Source organism: Rhipicephalus microplus, chromosome 3 (assembly GCF_043290135.1).
Source record: "Rhipicephalus microplus isolate Deutch F79 chromosome 3, USDA_Rmic, whole genome shotgun sequence".
Lineage (NCBI taxonomy): Eukaryota > Metazoa > Arthropoda > Arachnida > Ixodida > Ixodidae > Rhipicephalus > Rhipicephalus microplus.
This window is the reverse complement of record NC_134702.1, coordinates 109023874-109044580: the sequence shown is the minus strand read 5'-3', so window position 1 is coordinate 109044580 and position 20707 is coordinate 109023874. Positions and strand designations below refer to the sequence as shown.

The 20707-nt window shown below is 44.5% G+C and overlaps 1 protein-coding gene across 1 annotated transcript; it reads right to left on the bottom strand.

Annotated features, from left to right (window-relative positions):
• Positions 1-14636: 14636 nt before the first annotated feature.
• Positions 14637-19504, bottom strand: LOC142802897 (putative transporter B0285.6). The gene is made up of 4 exons (XM_075887981.1): positions 19343-19504; positions 17411-17578; positions 16247-16381; positions 14637-14744 (listed from the first exon to the last, which is right to left on the bottom strand). Exons 1-4 carry the CDS (start codon positions 19502-19504, stop codon positions 14637-14639), a joined length of 573 nt encoding a protein of 190 aa, XP_075744096.1.
• Between the last annotated feature and the right edge of the window lie 1203 nt (positions 19505-20707).

Below are 20707 nucleotides of genomic sequence, written 5' to 3'. Positions count from 1 at the left end.
ACGGTACAGATGATGCTCTGGTTGATTCTTCCGGCTACAATCTTTTAGTTTTAAAGATACACAAGAAATTTACTAGGTGGATAGTTCTATAAGGCGTCAACACCGAGATGTATAGATCTGGTCGTCCGCCATGAAAAATACGGGGCTAGTTGCCAAGTAACCTGGTGATGCACAGCCCTTGTAGTTCAAATATGATTTCTAATACACGCTAAAATTATCGGACTGCTTGAAATGGACTATTAGACTCTAAAGTTCGACGAATAAGAAAAAAATAGTGGAGCAGTTATTGTCAAGAAAAGCAATAGCGTAGTTTCTGCGCCTTCCACGTCAGACTATTCAATCCGCTTCATACATGGCACATGATTAGTTTTTCATAATGGATCAACTGTGTTGCATAGAGGAATGAAAAATTAGTGAAATAATAGAGAATTCAATTAAAGGGGTCCTGAAACACTTTTTCAAGTAACCATAGAATGGATTCACTAAAAGAGCTTATTGTCTCATGAATTAAATGCTGCAAAAATTTTAAGAATCCGTCCAGGAGGAGTGGAGTTACAAAGATTTTTTGCACGTGGTAATCGCATTCTCCCTTCTCTCATCCCGGCGAAAGCGTTGGAAGCTAAGAGGAGGGAATGGCATGGACAAAGAAAATGCGTCACGCAAGCCTCGTGACCTTGAGCTCTTTTTTTTCATTTTTTTCTTCGAATACATGGCTTTTTTTAATGCGATAGCACATGCACGCGTGGATACTATTGTCGCGGCCTCCCGTGGCGATCCTTGTAACTACCAAGCGCGCCATGTTCAAATCAGCCAAAGGTTGATGGATGGCTTTCTGCGAGTGATTTCTAAGCTTCCTCCGTTACTTGCCGAGAAAAAAGAAAACAATTTTTAGATGGCTTTGTGATTTATTGTGACATATAGGCTGCGTCCTGCGCTACGATTTTTGGGTCGCGTGTTGTCGGGAGCTTCTACTACCGATCGGTAGCGTTTTCTGACCATGTTCAAAAAGTGTTGCACGGCCCCTTTAAAATTGGGCAACAGTTCGCAAATTAACTTCAAATTATTAGCTTCACATGGTAGGTAAGGCTTTCCGAGTTTAATTCAGGCAGCAGAAGAAGTATAAACTTTCCTTCACACTGTGTGACCCGTACGCGAAATTCCGTAAACAGGTACCATTGAATAACTGCAGCGAGCTGCATTGCTCTTGAAAACATGTTCGCCCGTAATGAAGGAACGCGATGCAACCAGCGTTCAATTTTGCGATCAATTGCGTGGCTCACGGAGTTCCTATCATGCCAAGACTAGGCATAATATTCCTGCAAGAGATCGTGCGCTGAGCTTCGGCTGACCTTTGAACTTTGAAAATTTACGTGCCGCCTACACGAAGTCATTGATACGTTACTGCAAAGCATGGTGAAGATATACGACTGCGTCTGATGCTTGGACTGCACTTGCAGTGGCGAGTCTCAGAAGATTATATAAAATTTAGGAACTATTTGGTCTTGGGAAGGTATTAGGCTGCTTTTTGAACAGTGAAAATTGGTGCATGGTCATGAAAAGATTTATGGTGACGGGCAAGCGCTCCTAAATGCCATATTTGAATGAATAAAAAAACAATGGTTTGCATGGGATGGAGTGCCCTGTCAGAGAATGAAAAAAATTCTGGCCCTTCTGTGTTTGAAACACTAACGTTTGCAGTTGAACGAGCCGAAACCGTGATGATAATTATGAGGGCTCGCCGTAGTGGAGGGTACCGGAAATTTCGACCATTCGGTGTTCTTTAGTGCTCACTGAAATTTCACAGTGCACAAGCCTCAAACATTTCGTCTGCATCGGAATGAGAAAGCGTGACCTTCAGGTCATCAGCTGAGTACCATAACCTCTGCACCGCCGAGACGGACACTTCCGTAATCGGGGGTAAGCATGAAATATCTATAGGCAAAGCAGACTGGTTGGAGAGTATGGCCATAGTCACTTCAATGAAATCGTTTTATACCCCGTGCTGACGGTGCACCCAGAATACATTCACAACGTTTTCGGCAGTTACTTGAAGATGCATCTACCAATGGTAAAATAGATTCCTTTGAACTCTCATGAATCTTGCAGCTTTGTTCCACAAGAATCGTTTTATTGGAAATTCTTTCGTGATAAGTGAGATTAAGCAATGGTCGTCAACGAAACGTAAGAATTCAAATTTTTCCTTTTAACTTCTAAACATTTAACGTTAACATCACATTCTGTTTTCGGGAAAACTTACGTTGCCGTTAACAGAAACATTACCGACTGCCTCCTTGCTCGTGTATTCACCAAAGTAAAGAGAGAGAGAAACAGCTCCAAGTGACAAAGAATTCACAAAGGAATGGCGATCAGGCTGTGCAGACCGCCACCTCCTCAGCTCGCTGTATGGCCCGGAGCTGTACTTCTTGGCTCGTATCTCGGAGTACTCTTTCCCATGCCTCGGACGAGGGAGTGGTCAGGGGATCAGGCGGGGGTGGATCGTCGCTGCAGACCCATAGTATATGTGAGAGGGAGGCGAAGGCGCCACATTTTGAGCAAGGCGGACTGAACAGACCGGGGTAAATGTGTGGGTATACCCATGGGCACGGAAACGAATTCGTTTGGAAGCGGCGCCATGTTATTTCTTGTGGTTTTGCGAGTTTGGGATGCACCAAAGTAAAAGAAATGACATTCTTACATCTACCAAGTTCTGCTGTGTTGCATATATTGACAAACAAAGAAAAAAAAGAAACCATGTTTTCTATTGTTGTACGCAAGTATCTTGCCATTTCATGGTCCGAAGTCGCAGCCATTAGCTGCAGAGGCGGTACACACTCGTATTTACCCTTGGGATAGGTGATAGTCACTTTTCCTTTGTGGGACTTGGAGTGACTTTCTGGACGTTGAACGAAGGGCGTGTCTCGTCGCTTGATGTCCCTTCTCTCGATCTCCGGCTCGGGCTCAGCCGTGACTTCCAGTCCGGGCGCACTGCCCGTATTTGCTGCGAGTAGGGCGGACAGAATGAGCTATAGACAACGCATATGCGTAAACTGTTTTGATTTATGCATGCATCGAGGGTCGCAACAGTCATTGCTAATAGACATTAAAGGAGTCATAAATCACTCCTCGGGCCCCGCCGCGGTGGTCTAGTGGCTAAGGTACTCGGCTGCTGACCCGCAGGTCGCGGGTTCGATTCCCGGCTGCGGCGGCTGCATTTCCGATGGAGGCGGAAATGTTGTAGGCCCGTGTGCTCAGATTTGGGCGCACGTTAAAGAACCCCAGGTGGTCAAAATTTCCGGAGCCCTCCACTACGGCGTCTCTCATAATCATATAGTGGTTTTGGGACGTTAAACCCCACAAATCAATCAAAATCACTCCTCGGGCTTGGCGATAAAGCATGCGTTGCGTATAGCAGACACTGCTACTGAAAATGCCGGCCAAATCTTGTAGCCGTGTGAGAGAATTCCAAAACGTAGCGCAGTTACAACTTTCTCAGGTGATTTGTTGCATTACAAATGTCTGCTCTCACTCTCTTCGGGGCTGCCGGCGCCCGCTGTGTGACGTCGAAGAACGGGCAGCTTGCTATTGGCCAACCTAAATTAAGAGCAGCATTTGGAGAAGATTTGCTTCTTGCCATTGGGTGCCACTGTATACGGTCCGCCATAGTCTGCGAACATTATACAGTTAGCCACACTCGCGCATAGTGAATCGCAGCACTAGAGAGCGATCGCGTTTCATCCCTCGAACTCAAGGTGACGACGCGTTCTTTTCCCCCTTTAACTTACAACAAATGCTTTTAACAAACACGTCACCGACCTGAAAGTCCGTAAACTAGGACGCACTCGCGAGCTGCGACGTAACAATCCGCTTGCTTTGCGAGCATCTGTATTCTGGCCAACGATTTTGTTTCGTGGCCCGTACAATGAAGGTAATTCAGCTTTTCTCAGCTTGGAATTCAAATGTGCACAATTTGCAGTATCTAAACCGTGAGTAGGTGCCGACGTCTACATTTAAAGAAGCACAGGACATCACACACGCCATGACAAAGTGTCGGTCCCAGGCAGTGGGCAGTTGTATAGCCCGATACTTCTAGGGCTCGTTTTGTGATGAAATATTCTGTCACAGCCCATTTTCGTTATACGTACAGGTAAAATAGACCCCATACTTCTACTTTTAGCTGAAAACTGAAAGTTTGTGGATTACCGTGCCCTGGCAATTTCGAGAAAACCACTTTTGGTTTCGGCACGGAGGGGGTGGCACCACATGCAGCGGCGTGTACGCACAGTATATCACGCAGGTCTGATTCACATGGAAGCTGCAACTCTTCCAGTTCTTCCAGTGTTTTGAAGATTACCGTCAGTTTTACGCGTTGAACGTTAACTACGAAGGATGAATCGACATTTCGCTGCTCCGGCAGTTATTTCGGCCGCATCCAAGTCACGGAGTTCACAGATCCAACGAACTGTGTTGAAACGCCATAATTAATGTCCGTTGCGGTGACGTTGTCTTGCAGATGCTGAGAGACGAAAACGTTAACGTCAAACTAAAATATGTTATACATGTTTCATAGCTCCTGTGCATAAAGAGCGTTAACACTACATGCCACGTAAAAAAAAAGAAACATCCCCATAGCGATGATAGGAAGTCGTGTCAATGCTCCTTTTGAAGCGCGCCACGAACTCCTGGAACTGCGCTCGTCCTTAACGCACCAGAGAAAATTTCGGGGGAATCGATTCGTAGGAGTCAACTTCGATACTGATGTCATTCGATGACTGCTTGCAATAGTGGTTCATGCCAAATTCAAGTGTGGTTGCAGCAATTAGCTATATATACAGAAACAATAATTGCTAACTAAAGCTCGCTGACTCTCGCAACATTCCTGAATTCAATTATTATTTTAACAAGAAGCGTGAACATCTGCATCTTCTGATGCACAAGTGAAATATCGAAAGCAACTCTCTGCTGCTAATGAAGGCCAGTACTAAGGAAAATGCATATAGGCTGAATTCTTCTTCGCTAGATAAAATTTCCGTCTTGCAGGGCTGGGTATATTAGGTAATCCGGCCGCTCGCCGATGGCAAATAACTGCGAACAGTGGTTTCAGAATTCGACCTGAACAGTGCGGACGCGTTTCCCAGAAGAATAAGCTGCTGTGCGACGCCGATCGACAGCATACATCGCTCGATCCACTGTGCCGTAATGTTTTGATTTATGTAGTAATTCAGTACCGTGACTGGGAAAAGGTTGTGTAATATCGACCTGATATGATAAAAATAACGTTTCACGTGCTCTGCGTCAATAATGCCTGCAAGGTGATGTTAAGGTTTGCAGCGTGACGATAAGCGCTTACCGCTTACGAACACGAAGAGCGTGAACCCGACGAGGAAGAGCAGCACCACTCCAGCAGTGAAGAAGAACGCAGCAGGGGAACACCTGCGATATTAGTGAGTGGACACAAGGGCAAATGAGACTGAGGACCAACACACACACACACACACACGCACGCACGCACACGCACGCACGCACACACACACACACACACACGCACACACACACACGCACGCACGCACACACACACACACGCACACACACACACACACACACACACACACACACACACGCACACAACTTGTGCGTTCAGTCGATCGAAGCGCGCATACACATGACAGCCTCCCGTCCCTTCTGTATCTTGCTATGTCTTGCTTCGTTCTATTTTCCTCTCTACTTCTTCGATCTTTCTTCCATTTTATTCTTTTTCTGTACTTTTCTTCTGCTTTCTCTTCTGCTTTCACCAACCAGACTTATTGCATCACACACCGGACAAATCAGCGTGCTCGTTCTGTGAAGTACAAGGTGAAGACAAACAACAGGATAAGTGAGTGCGTTCTGGTTTATGATGATGATTTCTTTGTTCGCGACTAACGAGAATTCTCCGAGCTCTAACAGCTCCACCGTTAAATGAGTAGCAGTTTCGTTAACTGGGTGAAAGAATTGTTGGGATAGCAACAAATTATGATGTTGTATGCAGTAAGGCGAGCAGCTCGTACTTTATGAAACGTGACCACTGCAGCGTGCGAAGGGACCTTCGTCTTGTCTATGGCAGAAACGCGGACTCTGCGAAGTGACTATAACCCTTACGGAGATACGAGCTATCCGCTGATATACCTAGGCAGGATGCAAGTCGCACCCCAGCGGGTGACCACACCCGCTCGGTCAAAGGCGCATTCACTGGCCCAGCCATTCACTGGTCCATGCGCCTTTGGTGCGAAGGAAGTCGGCTTGCGTGTTTACTCTCCGGTAAAGCACAGATCGGCGGCATCCCTCCGACGCTTTCACTAGCACACGCAACATTCAAAGTGTGGGGTAATGCTGTCGATTGGGAGTTTTTACAAAGTATCATGGCGGCAAATGCACGTGTAGTGTCGATATAGTTGCCATCACAATAAATGTGAATGAAATTGTCATTCAAGGACAGCACTGAAGCACTCATATCATGTTCTCTATTTTCTATACAGACAGCTTAGGTGAAAACTACCAGTGATATTAAAACACGAGGAATGACAGTGACATAACATTGAAATGAGATATTGCAAGAGGGTACATGAGGAGCGCAACTGACGTTTTCACAAAAAATCTTTTAGAAGCCAACACATACCATAATATTCAGGGTATTTTGTTTCGTTCGAGTGATTTCGGCAGGTTCATGATATTTTTGTGAACGGTGTAAACACCTGTCTCTTCTTAATCGTCCAGCTGGCCATGTTTGTTACTAATTATGTAATTGCTTTAATGATTACGAATATGTAGCCCCAGAGCAATAGCATGCCGAAAAGTGAATAGTCATGCATGTTCGACGACTGCTTCTAATACGTTGTTTAAACAATAAAACAGTGTCTGTAAAACATGAATAGCCGTTTAACGCAAGAAGTAGATTGTAACCATGCATATACAGAATACTTACCACCCCTCTGATTGTGATCGAGGAAAAACAGGATTATCGAAAATATGAGCAGAAGTGCGTGACATCGTAAGACACACACACACACACACATATATATATATATATATATATATATATATATATATATATATATATATATATATATATATATATATATATATATATATATATATATATATATATATATATATATATTCGTGAATGTGTATATACTGTACCTTTTGAGAAAGTGTACGGGTCTATGATGGCCGATCTGGAGCTTGTTGTGGTTTCTAAAAAAATGCAGAAGACAATATTCCTAAATGCGTGCTTAGAAATGAATACTAGCAGTTATTTTGTGTACGAGTAAAACCGATGAGCGAAGCTGCTTAGAAATGGGAGCAAACGACTATGTGCCTGATGTCGCTGCTGGTTTTCACGAAGGTGGTAGGTGGAGAGCGGGCGGGGAGGGTCTTGCTGCGTTCGATGGCGAGAACAACTGGACGAGTAGTAAGTGTGCGAGTGTGAGGCGTGCGCGGCGCAGCGCGTGCCATCTGCCGGGAGCGCGCACCTCATGTGTTGCTCGGCGCGCTTGCTCGGCGCAGGGAGCTTCGACGGCGACGGCAGAGGGGTGGACTAAGAAGCTTCTCTCCTAAAGAACCAATAGCTTGAGTGTAGAATTGTTCTCCACAAAATATTCAATTCACCTTTGTACTGGACACAAGTGAAGCTTACTGTAGATTGGAGAAAACGCTTAAAAAATCTGTTCATCGGGCTTTTGTGGCCTCCAACGATGGGGAATGCTTTATTTTATAAAGTTTCATTGCGTTGAACATTCCTTGTATTTTTTTTTTTTTGGCGCGTTCATTCTTGAAGCATGAGCTATGATGGTTCATGCGACGTCACAGGCGTGCAAATACTCCAGTGTTCCACACAAAAGAGGCATATTTTGTGCTTTGTCTGCAGCGATCATGCCTCGCAAAGCAGTCGCATGCTGCATGCTGAACTGCTCGAGAACTTTCGATAAAAACAAAGACTATGACCACGCTGTTAAGAAACAATACGCAACTTCAAGTTGGAGCAGTTGTGGATGGCCGCCGCGGCCGTCAGAAAGAAGGCAACGAGCAAGCTCATCCAGCATTGCTTTGGAAAGGCCTCCACTGGAAAGGCTTCCGCCTGCATGGTCATGTCGCGTGTGCGGGTTCACTTGAGATATATATATAGATAGATAGATAGATAGATAGATAGATAGATAGATAGATAGATAGATAGATAGATAGATAGATAGATAGATAGATAAAGAAGATCATGGGCAGAAAGGCTGACGTTTTCAGTCAGTCCACTACGCAAGGTTTCGGACGAAGTCACGGTATTGGGGGGCCAAAACAGCAGAGATAAGAATGGCAGAATGAAACGCATGTCGATATATTGTCTCCTTTTCGTAAGACAACCTAATGCCACTACTAAACGGCTAGTTAATCAATAAAGAGACAAGAGCCACTCTACGTTCCTGCGTGAAGAAGAAGAGCAGATAGAAGCAGGGCAACCACTTCAACACGCATGCGTTACGAACGAAAACAGAATCGAACAAAGTGCGAAATGTTAAAAGGTAAAAGCATGAGTGAACTCTGCGAAGTACGGTGCTTTACCCGGTAAGGTTGCCGTCTATACGCAATCTGCACTGGAATCATTAAGTAGTGGGTGATATTTGACTTACGTTCAGTAGTCGTGTTTAACGTTATTGTCGTGGTACTTTGTTCAGTGCTCGTAGTGTCTGCAAAATGATATGTTTCTATGTTACTATATAGGAATGAAAAGAACATGAAATCGCAATACGCGAAGACCATCGAGTAATGTGGTGTAGTATTGAAAAAATGCGTAAACAGGGTTTGTATGCTCGTGCCGACGGTCCGACAAGCGGACTGCCTTCTAGGACAGAAGTGTTTTGTTCTAGCCTTGATGAAGACATGCCTCGCTGCGGTGGTCTAGTGGCTAAGGTACTCGGCTACTGACTCGCGGGTTCGAATCCCGGCTGCGGCGGCTGCATTTCCGATGGAGGCGGAAATGTTGTAGGCCCGTGTGCTCAGATTTGGGTGCACGTTAAAGAACCCCAGGTGGTCGAAATTTCCGGAGCCCTCCACTACGGCGTCTCTCATAATCATATGGTGGTTTTGGGACGTTAAACCCCACACATCAATCAATTGATGAATACATGGTCGTTCGTTGAAACGTCAGCTAGAGCACAGAGCTTCTGTTTACGCATTTTTTTTTTATCCAAGCTTCCATCTTCCCCATGCCGACGTTCCAATGGTGTAGTAACAGATTTACGCCGGTGTGTTATAACCACGCGCAATTACAGGTGACTACAGACTGATATAATAACGTGGATGAGCTGGCGGCAGCTGCTGCTTATTTTCCGTTCACAAAGTTACACATGTGTTGACGACGTACCGAACGATAACGAACCATCGGTACAGTGCCGCTCGGCGAAAGAAAATGTATCGTGACGTCACAATGGTCATAGTTATCATCTGGCGAGAATGGACGCGACCGATGTCAATTGTACCGCTATCGCCACATAGCACCAAAAATTATAGCGTGAAAATTCTATTAAATATCCTGCAAAAAACACTGCTGCGAAAGTTAACAGTAACAACACTGAGAAATACTTCTTAGCACTAATTACCATTGTAAAAAGAGTGCACATATGGAAGTTAGTACGAGCCTGTTTTCGGCCTGTGCACATTTGACTGGGATCCCGGATTGGATACAATGATCAATTGGGATTTTACTGTCACATTTTGTGCGTTCATATTTTCACGCGTGGTTAAACCGACAGCTTGTGAACTAATATAGTGTTCACACACCAACTGCAGTCCGAAAAAACGTACTGTATCATTGTTCAATATGCCTAACATTAAATTTTTGTTTTATAGTATGCATACACTCCATTTCCTGAATTCATATTCATGCTTGTCGTGCATTTATGTGAGTTCATATTTAAACTTTTGAAGAGCCATGAGCAGTGCCGGCTGCGCAAGTTTCAGTTTGAGTTTATTTACTTTCATACAAAACATACATGCTCATAAAAGCACACAGGAGGAGGTTCTAGAGCACTTGGCTCAAGTGAATGTAAATGTTCTACAGTGAAGATTGCGTCATCAAACGCTTATGAACACAGAAACAATAATTATCCCTTTATAGTACTATGCCGCCGCAATGACCGTAACCATTATGGTTATCAAATCAACAACGAGTTCATTTTCTTGATTGGCAGCTAGGCCGAACTCTACTAGTTGAGATCATTAACGGAAATGTATATATAGCCCGCGACTCACCCATGATGAATGTTAGAGCACTATCGACTGACTTCGAGATACGCTGGCCTCACGAACGTAGGGAGCTTCAATGAACGCGACAATTGCACAATCGCCGAATAAGAGACCGTTTGCACGACCACGTTTTTGTTTTCTTCTTCTCTCGAGCTACGGTACCCCATGCACGCCCTGGTCATTCGAGAAAAAGAAGCAAATATGAACTTGGATGACTCTAGTTCAAGTCGTCTTTGTGAAAAGGAAGCTACTTGGCAGTGAGCAGACAGAAATGACGTTTTATATAACCTGAGTTAGTTCATAATACGGAGGTAACAGCACAGATTTAGACGAAGGCGAAGGACAGAAAAAGACGAGTATATTGTGGAAGGAGCAAAACAACGAAGCACAGACAAAAGAAAAGAAAAGTAATTATGTATTCGAACGTTCACATTTCCTAGCAGGAGGACTCGAATGTTCAGTTTTAGGAACTGCTCTTTTTGGTTTATTTGCACTATTGCTAGTATTGTTTTATTGGTCTTTGTGCTGGACGAATGCTGTACTTTGTTTTAATTATCCTTCGTATTTTCATTGATTTGTGTGGTTTTGGCAATTTTTCTAATATACATGGCATTTTCTGACGCAGCTGGGCTCGATGCAGCTGTGTGTGTTTTGTGTCTTGCGAATCTACTTCTTTTCCTTTTTTTCTTACAAAAACTTACGTGAACCAGCAATCTTCATGTTTTTTTAATGTACCCTCATTGTTTGTATGTGCACTCTCGGTATTAAATAAATAAATAAATAAATAAATACATGTTTTAGAACATCGTCGTCAAAAGACGACAGGACAATAGTTGTTGGTCTCGTACGTAGTTTCGATCGACCCAGCGGCTAGTGTGGTAGTTCAGTAAAACTTGCTGCTGGGTGAGTTGGTTCGTTCTTGAAAGGGAGAAATGGTTGCGTACAAACTACTCAAAGACATAGAAGAAACGGATGAACGCAAACATCAAACTTATTTCATTTGTCGTTGGTCTGTTTATTTTCCGCGTCAACTAACTTTTTTTTCCCGTTTGGTTGGTGTGGTATATACTTGGTACATGGACTAACCTCACTGCCTTTACTTCTTTTATCTCCCTCTTGGTGTATATTGTAACCCATTGGTCAAGTTCGCTCAATGCATAGAGTTTCATACAATGATACCTAGGGGGTAGTCTGGTGCTGGTGTCTATACGTGGGCTCCTTCAGCGGTGCTTGTACTCCCTTGGGAATTATTGGAAGCACAGGCTTTGGATATGCTTCGAATGGATTACGTTCAGATGAATTATTGTATTAAACTCTATGGCCCAAAGTGAAAAACAGCAGCCGGTGTTGCAAACTAGGAGAATATAAGGACAGGAGCGGAGCTTTATGCAAGAACAAAATATTAGCGCAGGAACTGATATGGAGCAGTCAAGTAGTGCAAATAAATTTCGAGGTTTGCTTTGTTGTGCCTATAAAACTTTGATTAGACCCAGCCAAGTAAGTTCCATACGATAGCGTACATTTAATGAGAATATCGTCGCATATCACGATCATCGCCGTAGGACGAGATACTGGCGGCCCACCCACATGGGGGGTGCCTGCAAGGGCGGATGTATACATTATGAAGTGGTGCGCGCGGATTTCCCTTTCAAGGGGGCTGTGGGACTGGTGAAAACATTTAGTAAAGTGGTTAGGTGATGTGGTCTCCTCTGGGCATGTTGCGGTGAAGGGGTTGGATCCGGAGGGCGCATCTCCAAGGCTCTGGCACTCTAACCCTTTCCTCGATATGGTGGTCGTGTTTGATGTGTAGGCGGTCCAAGAAGCAGTGACCGGAATGTGTCTGAGCAAGACGCACGTATTGGTTCATGAGGTGGGCTTCTCGTTGTCCTCGGTAAGTGTTCACCACGCCTAGGACCAGAAGTCCCTGGTCTTATGTGGTGATAGGGAGGTCGAGAGCCCGGTTGACGACTTTTCTGTGGATGACCTCGAGTTGGTCATCGTCGTGTTTCCGCAGGTACAAGTAGGAGGCGTCGATTCGTCGTAGCGCCCCCTCTCTATTCAATTAAGTGTATGGCAGACTTTGCGCCAACCATTTTAGGTGAGTAAAAGACGCTGGCTCCCCCCCTCCCCTCCTGCGCACACCTATATGAGATATGATATCTAAGGCCGAGTATGGGGCGTCAATGCCCATGCCCAGATGTTGCATACAAAACCTAAGGCGGTGTAGTCACGACATCCGTACTCCCCTTCCTAGATGGCTCTAGATTCGTGGATATATTGTAGCACCGTGGTACATCGTGGGTACATCGTAACCTAACCAGCGAATGCCCCCTAACTAGTTAGAAGTTCTCTATTCATGACCAGCTTCGGCACTTACCGTGCTTCTGTCGATACTACCTCCTTTTTTTCAATATGGGGAGGACCTCTGTGACACCATTGCTCCTATAATATAGTAGAAGTATCAAGTTAGTGGGTTGTTCCTTAGTGAGCCGGCGCAGCCAACCGTGGGGAATCGGTCATGAACTGGGGGATACCTTACTTTAGAGAGAAAATTGTTTTAATGTATGGCTGAAAAATAACGCGAAATCGTAAAGTTAAACTTATCGTTCAACTAGTTGTGCCTTTGTAGGTATGTCAGCTATTTTAATTTATTAATTTCTTTCGCTTACTGTTTGTGTAAAATTTCGAGGTAGCTTCATCTGTTTCATTTAGAGTAAGGAAGTAACCACTACGTTTTCATAAAATTTACGAGCAATTGCTTATCTACACGCTTTGCTAATGTTCATGATGATGACGATTACCTGAGCCCGAGCGCTGTGTAAGCTCGTTGTGCACATTAGATGGTGCTGCGCCTGGTGCGATTTCACGCTTCCGTCATAGAACTCTTCGCACAAGAGGGCGCCTGCATAGGGTTGTTTCATTTTTTAAATGGTTTCAAGCACTGGTGCGACTCTGTGGTAGGAAGATTGCTTGCCCCACCGAGGCCCTGCTTCGATTCTAGCTAGAAGAGACAACTTGTATTTGCATTTTTCGCAATTTTTCGCTCAATGTCGACGACGCTGCTGCCGTCACCGACACCGGAATTCCTGGAAGACTAGCTCTTAAAGGCCGTCGCACTAAAGGTCAAATGCTTTTTTAGTGCTTCGGCGAAGTTCCACCTTTAACGTCGCATGTTACGCAGCTTGCTGTATTTTAGGCTAAATAATACAAACACGAGAAGATACTGTTTTATAGCTCCCACTTCCAAATTTCTTGACGGCGCCAAACAGACTCAGAAAATTTAATGCTTTGATAAAGACGTATTGTCTACGCAGGAGAAGTTTACATGTACTTCATGTTCAGCACACGGTTGCTGTTACATAACCAGCACAACTGCCTACGCAGATCAAAGCAACGCACCAGCTTCAGAAACGCACAGCTTCATAAATAGATTAGTGCCTGCAAACGTTATACACACACACACACACACATATATATATATATATATATATATATATATATATATATATATATATATATATATATATATATATATATATAACGTTTCTGTACTCAGCTCGTGGGTTCCGATACAGCACACGGATTTAGTCATTTAGAGCTTCTGGTGTATGTTACGCAGCTTGTAGTGCAGCGTAGTTTCGGGTATAGTTCGGCGAACTCACTCATGTGTGTAGTCTCTCAAGCTCGGATCGAGTCGTTTGCGAGTCGGAGCGAGTCCGGGTGAGTCTGCTCGAAGATAATTTTTGTCCAGCCTCAGAAAATCGAGCAAGTCCGAGTGAGGCTTGAGCGCAAAGTCCATTTCGTGAGTGAATCTGTGTGGACTCTGCACTCTCTGCCGACCTATGGTTTGAAGTAGCACTTCCACACTGACATAGTCGTGACTACGCGCGCTCGTTATGAACCACACAGCGTGAACTTCGCACTGCAAGGGATTTGGCATTACTGCATTTCAGTTCCGAACGCGCGAGCCCTTCTCCAGCATTAACTGCAGACGCGGTGTTGAACCGACGTCAAGGAGACACGTGGGCATCTTGCGTTCAAGCGCCGCGTTTTTATTCGAAGAACGGACGATAATTCACGTTAAGTATTAAATATTTGAGGATTTCTGTCTCCACGATGTCAGTGGTGCTCTCTGGCAGCAATCGAATAGACGTCCTTGCATTAACTTCTCAGAAAACGAATAAGGAAAAAGATAACAATCGCAAAACAACTAATCTCGGGAATAACAAGAGCGTCAGAACAGATCAGTTGCTTATCTAACTATATTGTCCACAATGCGCTTCGAAAGGTGCGAACAGAAATTACGATGCGAAAACAGAGTAATCAACAAAAATATCTAAGGCTGCACGCCGTCATGCAGAGGCACTTCAATCCGCATGTACATGGCTGCCCAAATATCCGAAACGGTCCACCAAGTTTACAGTCGCGATGACCGTGCTGATGATCACGACCTTGGCGAAGAGGCCCAGGAGGAGCTGCGGGGGATGCCAAGAGCGGCGAGAAATTTAATCACAAAGCAGAAGAAAAAGAAGAATAGAAAGAAGACGCACGTCACACATTGCACGAACTCACTGCAGCCAGGGCTGTGTATTACAGTAAACGATTTCTTGTTCAAGCCTGTATGATTAACTTCAAACATTCACAAACATTTTGTCACTGCAGATGTGTCCATAAAAATGCAAATTATTAATAAGAACTAACAAGCCAAGATAAGTATAAGGTATGTCATCAGAAGTAATTGTAATGTAAACGTGAAGATAGAAAAGTAGACCAAAGGATAACTTGCCACTGACAAACACCGAACCTGCGACTGTCGAATAACTCGCCCAATGCTTTAGCACTAAGCTACAGTGGCAGTTATCTCTTCGTTCACATTATAGGGGATAAATGTGCATATAAACGTCGGAGCGTCCGTCAGCACTGCCTGTTGCTATTCCAGCGAATGTCTCCTTTTGCCTTCTGGCGTCACGTAGCACGTCATCTTATTACAAATGGCAGCTGACCAATAATCCCTCGCATAGGCCCTCGCTATTGTTGAACGAAAGATGTGTAAATTTAAGGGCTCTTTTTTTTCGTTAAAACAATATAATGATAACTAACAGACAATGACGCCAGAGATAGCAGGGGGTTGTTATTAGAAATAATTGTAATGTAAATGTGAAGAAAAAGAAATTGGACAAAAAATAACTTTCCAATGGCAGTTGTCGATAATATTTTGTCTAAGGCAAAAAAAAAAGCCCTCAATTTTAAATTTCTTCTCTTCAACAAGCTTGCAGGGTGTACTATAGCTGCTTCTAACACATTGCATAGGCCCATTACAAAGAGTGACCCAATCAATGACAAAGCAAAGCAGCGATAGATTCCCAGTTTTCAAGTTTTCTTCTTTGCCGTCTAAAGTCGAGCTTTTCATACGAAAACTTAAAAAACCTAAAAATAAACTGCTAGAAGCAAATGCTTTGAAAACGCTAGTGTCATCACTGCCCTCTTTACCGTTTGCTTCACCACGGTGATTTGGTGTATCTTAATGGACAAACACTTTTTCCAATAATCGCCGCATTGTCATCAAGTTTCAGTCTTTAATGTTGGGAGGACGTTTATTGCGGTATAGTACGAATGTATGACACCAGGTATACTAACGCGCCGGCTGTGTTGGAGGCACATTTTGAAAGGCATTGTTCGGAGGGGAACAAGCATGTGGCTTTCTGAAACCTCCCGACACCTAAACAGAAACAGTTTCCTGAAATGTAATTCTGCCCACTGAATCAAGAGGTGGATTGCAGTGAAAGTACATATAAGGTGGAATTTAAGGCCATTGAAGAAAATTCCTGGTCGGGCTTTAACTTTTGTATTATGTTAGCAGCAAAAACGAGAATTTCGCGCTTCTGCATCCCTGAAAGGTGAAGGTAAATTACATTCATACGTGCTGCGTCAGCGAAGCATTATCGAACGAGCAGGGTGGGTAACATGCAGCACCCACCAATTTCAAGAATGTCACCTTGGCCAGCCCGTGCAGTATCGCGAATGGCACCGACGCCGGCATGATGCAGTTGCTCGAAGCACCCACTATGAGAGGGATCGAGTAATACGCCGGGTACATCCGCTTCATATCAGCCTATGCGCATTGAAAAAAAAAAGACACCTCCATTACTACCTGCTAAAATGACCGAGTGTTATATAGAAATTTCAGTGCTTCGAAGAAAAATTAGCGTTATTCACTGAAAAGGATGAACTAGCGATGTAAGAGTGCGAGAGCTATCGTAAGTCGAGCGGTGGAGTGCACCGCTGAGCACAAACGACGTTGTGACATGAATGCAGATATTTATTGAAAGTTTACATGCTACAACTTGTATTTCATTGCAAGGACAACATTTTTTAGTCTGGGAGTATTACGTAGCCTCAATTTGGCACCGCGTGAAACTTATAATAAATAATGTTTTCTGAAAGTTTGTTTCAAGCTAGCTATTCGTTGAGCTTTAATTAACGCTAACATATAATTGATTTTTTTACGAGAGTAAGTACAGCGTATACCATAAGTATAGTGTGCGGAGTCTACATTTATCGGACACTCCAATAATTTGCCACATTTAAGCGTCTGCATAAGGCCTCACGTTGAATGTAAGTTTAGCAGTTACTACAACCTGCATCTAATTAACTTTGTTTTTCGGCGCAACGTTCACACTCTGTCAGTCCCGGTTTTATTTTGGAACATACAATTTTGCGTCTTTTTTGCTCTTCGCGCTTTCATTTGCATTTTTGTAGATTAGCTTATTAGTCCATTATGTGTTGACAACACATTATTGTTTAACGCTCATAAATTTTATGAAGAGAATACGCATTAAAATCTTCGCTGATCATGTGTTTCTCGTACGTGCTACCTGCCTATATTTCTGTAAGGTCAGAGTGACGAACTGTAGGTGGAAGGCGTTAAGTATGGATTCCGTCAGGCTGTGCAACATGTTTTTTCTTGCATAAGAGAAATAAATAAATCTCAATTGTTCCACCCAGTTGTGGCCCGGATCTTCATGTTGAGGAACACAGTTCAATTGCAGGAGCGCTCACTCAGAAATCAATCAAACCCTTCCTCATTCGACAAGCCACGGGATGTAACGCTTTTCGTGCGGCCGAGATGCCTGTCACTCACGATGTGTACCACCATGGGCGTCATGATCTCGACGAGCACCTGCTTGTCGGTGGCCTCGGCCATGGTGGATGCAGCGAACGCTATCATGACCTGCAGCTCGAGCGCACTGCGTTCCTCCCAGAAAGAGGACGGGATCAGCCTGAACGACTCGATCGCAAGACCGTGAGCCTGCGAGGAATTTCCACAGAGACCTATTGATATGCCAATAGCCTCAGACACATGAATATCAATTAATAGTTTACCTACGGGCTTATCAAAACTAGCACGAAAACATTATGCCATCCAATTAATGCTGAAGAGATTAATGCATGGATGCGAAGCAGCGGGAAGATGGTGAATGGCACCCACAGAAGCCCACGTATATGATGTCTTAAGCAGGTGCACCAACATTAAGAACCTCTACCTGACTAATGCTGCTAATGACCGCTGCCGTTACCATAACTATAGCACTGCTAAATAGCCGGTCCCTCAACGCACACGCCAGAGACATCGAAAGTGATCCCGCGCCACGGAGGGTCCTGTGCTAACCAAAGCAGATGCGCTCCATCTCACGAAAACGTGGAACGCTGCAAGACCGGCGATAAATGATTACGAAGTGATTATAAAAAAGTACTAAGTGATTGTGTGTACTGAGGAAGCGTCTCGTGGCCTTCACCATGACTCGGAAGAGAGAAAGGGATTGTAGGAGAGGAGAAAGAAGGGGAGGGTACGCGCATGCACTGTGGAGTTGAGGACGCCACGTGAAGAGAGAGAGAGTGTGTGTGTGAAAGAAGAGAGGGGAAGAGGACGCGCATGCGCAAGGAGTGGAGGGGTGGTCGTCACGGCAGTGAGGGACACAGCCCTGGCATAAGATGCTTCGCATCTAAATAAACAGAGGGGCGATTACGATCTTACATAATGCGGAATCCGAGAGAGCTTGGTGTCGGGGCAGCACTAGCCAAGGATGAAATTTTTGCGTTCCGTAGTTGTAGGAATGTAGCATTGGTAACATATTGCCACATAAACTGCAAGCGTTCGAGTGCATGTGCACACCACTCTGTGCGCTGCAGGCGTCGCGATGTAAGCGAAACGCAGATAGCCCCGTTACAAGCGAAGCGAACAGCAGTGCACACGCCAGTCCTGCGTGCGGACGTGCTCTGACCGAGAGGCCAGCGCGCGCTAAGCAGGAAGAAAATGAAGTTAGAAGCCAGTGGCTCGTGACGAGAGTGGGCGTTCGCTTGCTTTCGTCCTCGGATCGCCCTATCGGTTACGCGGACGCAAGCAAACAAACGCGTCGTCGCTCAACGCAGTAATGTGTGCCTAAGACGAGTGCTCTAAAACGTATAAGTTCTAAATTGTTGTAAACTAACCAAGGCTGTGAATTCACTGAGGTTGTGAATTCACCAAGCGGGTCGCAAGCCATACAAAACAAAATGCAATATAGAGTGACTCAAAAGTGATATGTGAGTCATTCACGTAGGACTATAAATAACCTGCTAGTGTCGCGGTGTAGTCGACTTGCCCGATAAGCATGCGTCAGAAGCTCTAATATACCTTCTTTTATACATAACATTAGGGAGGTCTGGAATAGCGTACCGCTAGCCCTACCACTGCGCATGTGTCGCAACGCGAGCCGCCCTTTGCAGTTGCGGCCCGCGATGCCCACAAATCGCTGTGTGTAGCTTCCGTGCATTTGAGTTTGCTGTCGGGGCTTAAGTGTCTACACTTTTCCCTAGAGGGAGCAAATTGTATTCTAAATCTCATATGGCGCCCGCAGCTAAAGCAACGCCCGCAAGCATGCGAACGTTTTTCTAAACCTCACTATTAATAAGAATTAACAGACAAGGACGGCCGGGGAGGTATGGGCAATCTCAATTCTAGACAACGTCAAGCGCTTTAGTTAGTGTATAATATGTGTCGTTAGGTTATCACCACCACCAAAAAAAAAAATACCTGCAACAGTTTTGATGCCACCTGTGTTGCTCCAAGCATCAGGATCACACCCCAGGGCAGCATCTCCCATACGTGCCGCTGAAACTCAAAGGCGACTCGCAGACATGACGTCAGCACGTTGGTCACCAGCATCACGGAGGGCAGCGCGACAACCATGACCATCCTGCAGACGCGATCGCCTTGGTAGACTCACGCCAAGTACAACACTTGAGTATATCCGCTTAAGTATTACAACGCTGCTTCCACTGTTTGCAGAAGAAATTAGGCGCCACACGCGATAAAGGTAGCGGGCCAAGCAAGTGGAAGGATTTGAACGCGGCCTTTAGCATTGTTGGAAAGAGGTGTTAATTTTAGGCTTCATTTTTTCTTGTTAGACAAAATAATAATTAGAATTAGCAGACAAGGATGCCGAGAAAAGTACAGGGGATGTTATTAGAAGTAACGGAAATGCAAATCTGAAGCGTCCACTTCTTTCATCACACTTACATTACAATTATCTCTAATAACATCTTCTATACTTCTCCCAAATCAAGATGGGAGCCAACAGATGGAAACACGTGGGTAATCGGGGTGAATAGTGAAAGTGCCTGAGACAGGCTGGCCGACGTTTCGATAGGATTTGAGGACCTATCTTTGTCAAAGGCGCCGTGTCACCATTAGCGTGTAAGTTTTAAGAGGGTACTTACTTCGTTCGTGTCTGTTCTCTTGGTAGTGGTTAGACTGGATACCATTTTGTAGCACACCACTACTGCTTTGCGTCCCCCTCTTTTTTTCTCTTTTTTTTTGCTTCCCCTTCCCCCTGCCGTTCGAGAAGAGAACACTTTGTTTCATCGCAACCTAACTTGAAATAAAGCGAGGGCTGCACTCATCTGCTTTATAGATTTTTTTTCTTTTCAGACGGCGATTTCTTACAAGGATACACGCCACCACCAGGAGATGACGTCATTACTAACCCTATTAAAACCAGCTCGTCAAGCATGCCAGGGCGCCTTTGACAAAGGTAGGTCCTCCTATCGAAACCTAGGCCAGGCTGTCTGAGGAACTTCCACTGTTAACCCTGATTACCGCACTATATAGAATTCTATTAGCATCATTGTCGATTACTTCTCACCAATATTGTCTTTAGGAATGTTGGGGCTTGAAGTGATGCCGCTATGCATTTATTTCGCTGTATACGACATCCATTCTTCCATGTGTAGGTAATGAGATTTTTACGTGCTAAATTAAATGTACATGACTAACTGGCTTATTATTTCGATGCCACTTCGTTAAAGGGCTGACAGTGTTTATCAACGTTATGTTCGGCTTCTCATTGCAATTAGTTGGACTTTAGTTGAAGGACGTGATGCACACAACTTTTGAATT

Bases quoted from the DNA above. Each gene is read 5' to 3' on its own strand.
- LOC142802897 (XM_075887981.1), bottom strand. From the start codon at position 19,504: ATGGTCATGGTTGTCGCGCTGCCCTCCGTGATGCTGGTGACCAACGTG. The intron at 17,579-19,342 runs GTATTTTTTTTT...AATTCCTCGCAG, and splicing joins TGGCATCAAAACTGTTGCAG to GCTCACGGTCTTGCGATCGA. The intron at 16,382-17,410 runs GTGAGTGACAGG...CAATGCGCATAG, and splicing joins CGCCCATGGTGGTACACATC to GCTGATATGAAGCGGATGTA.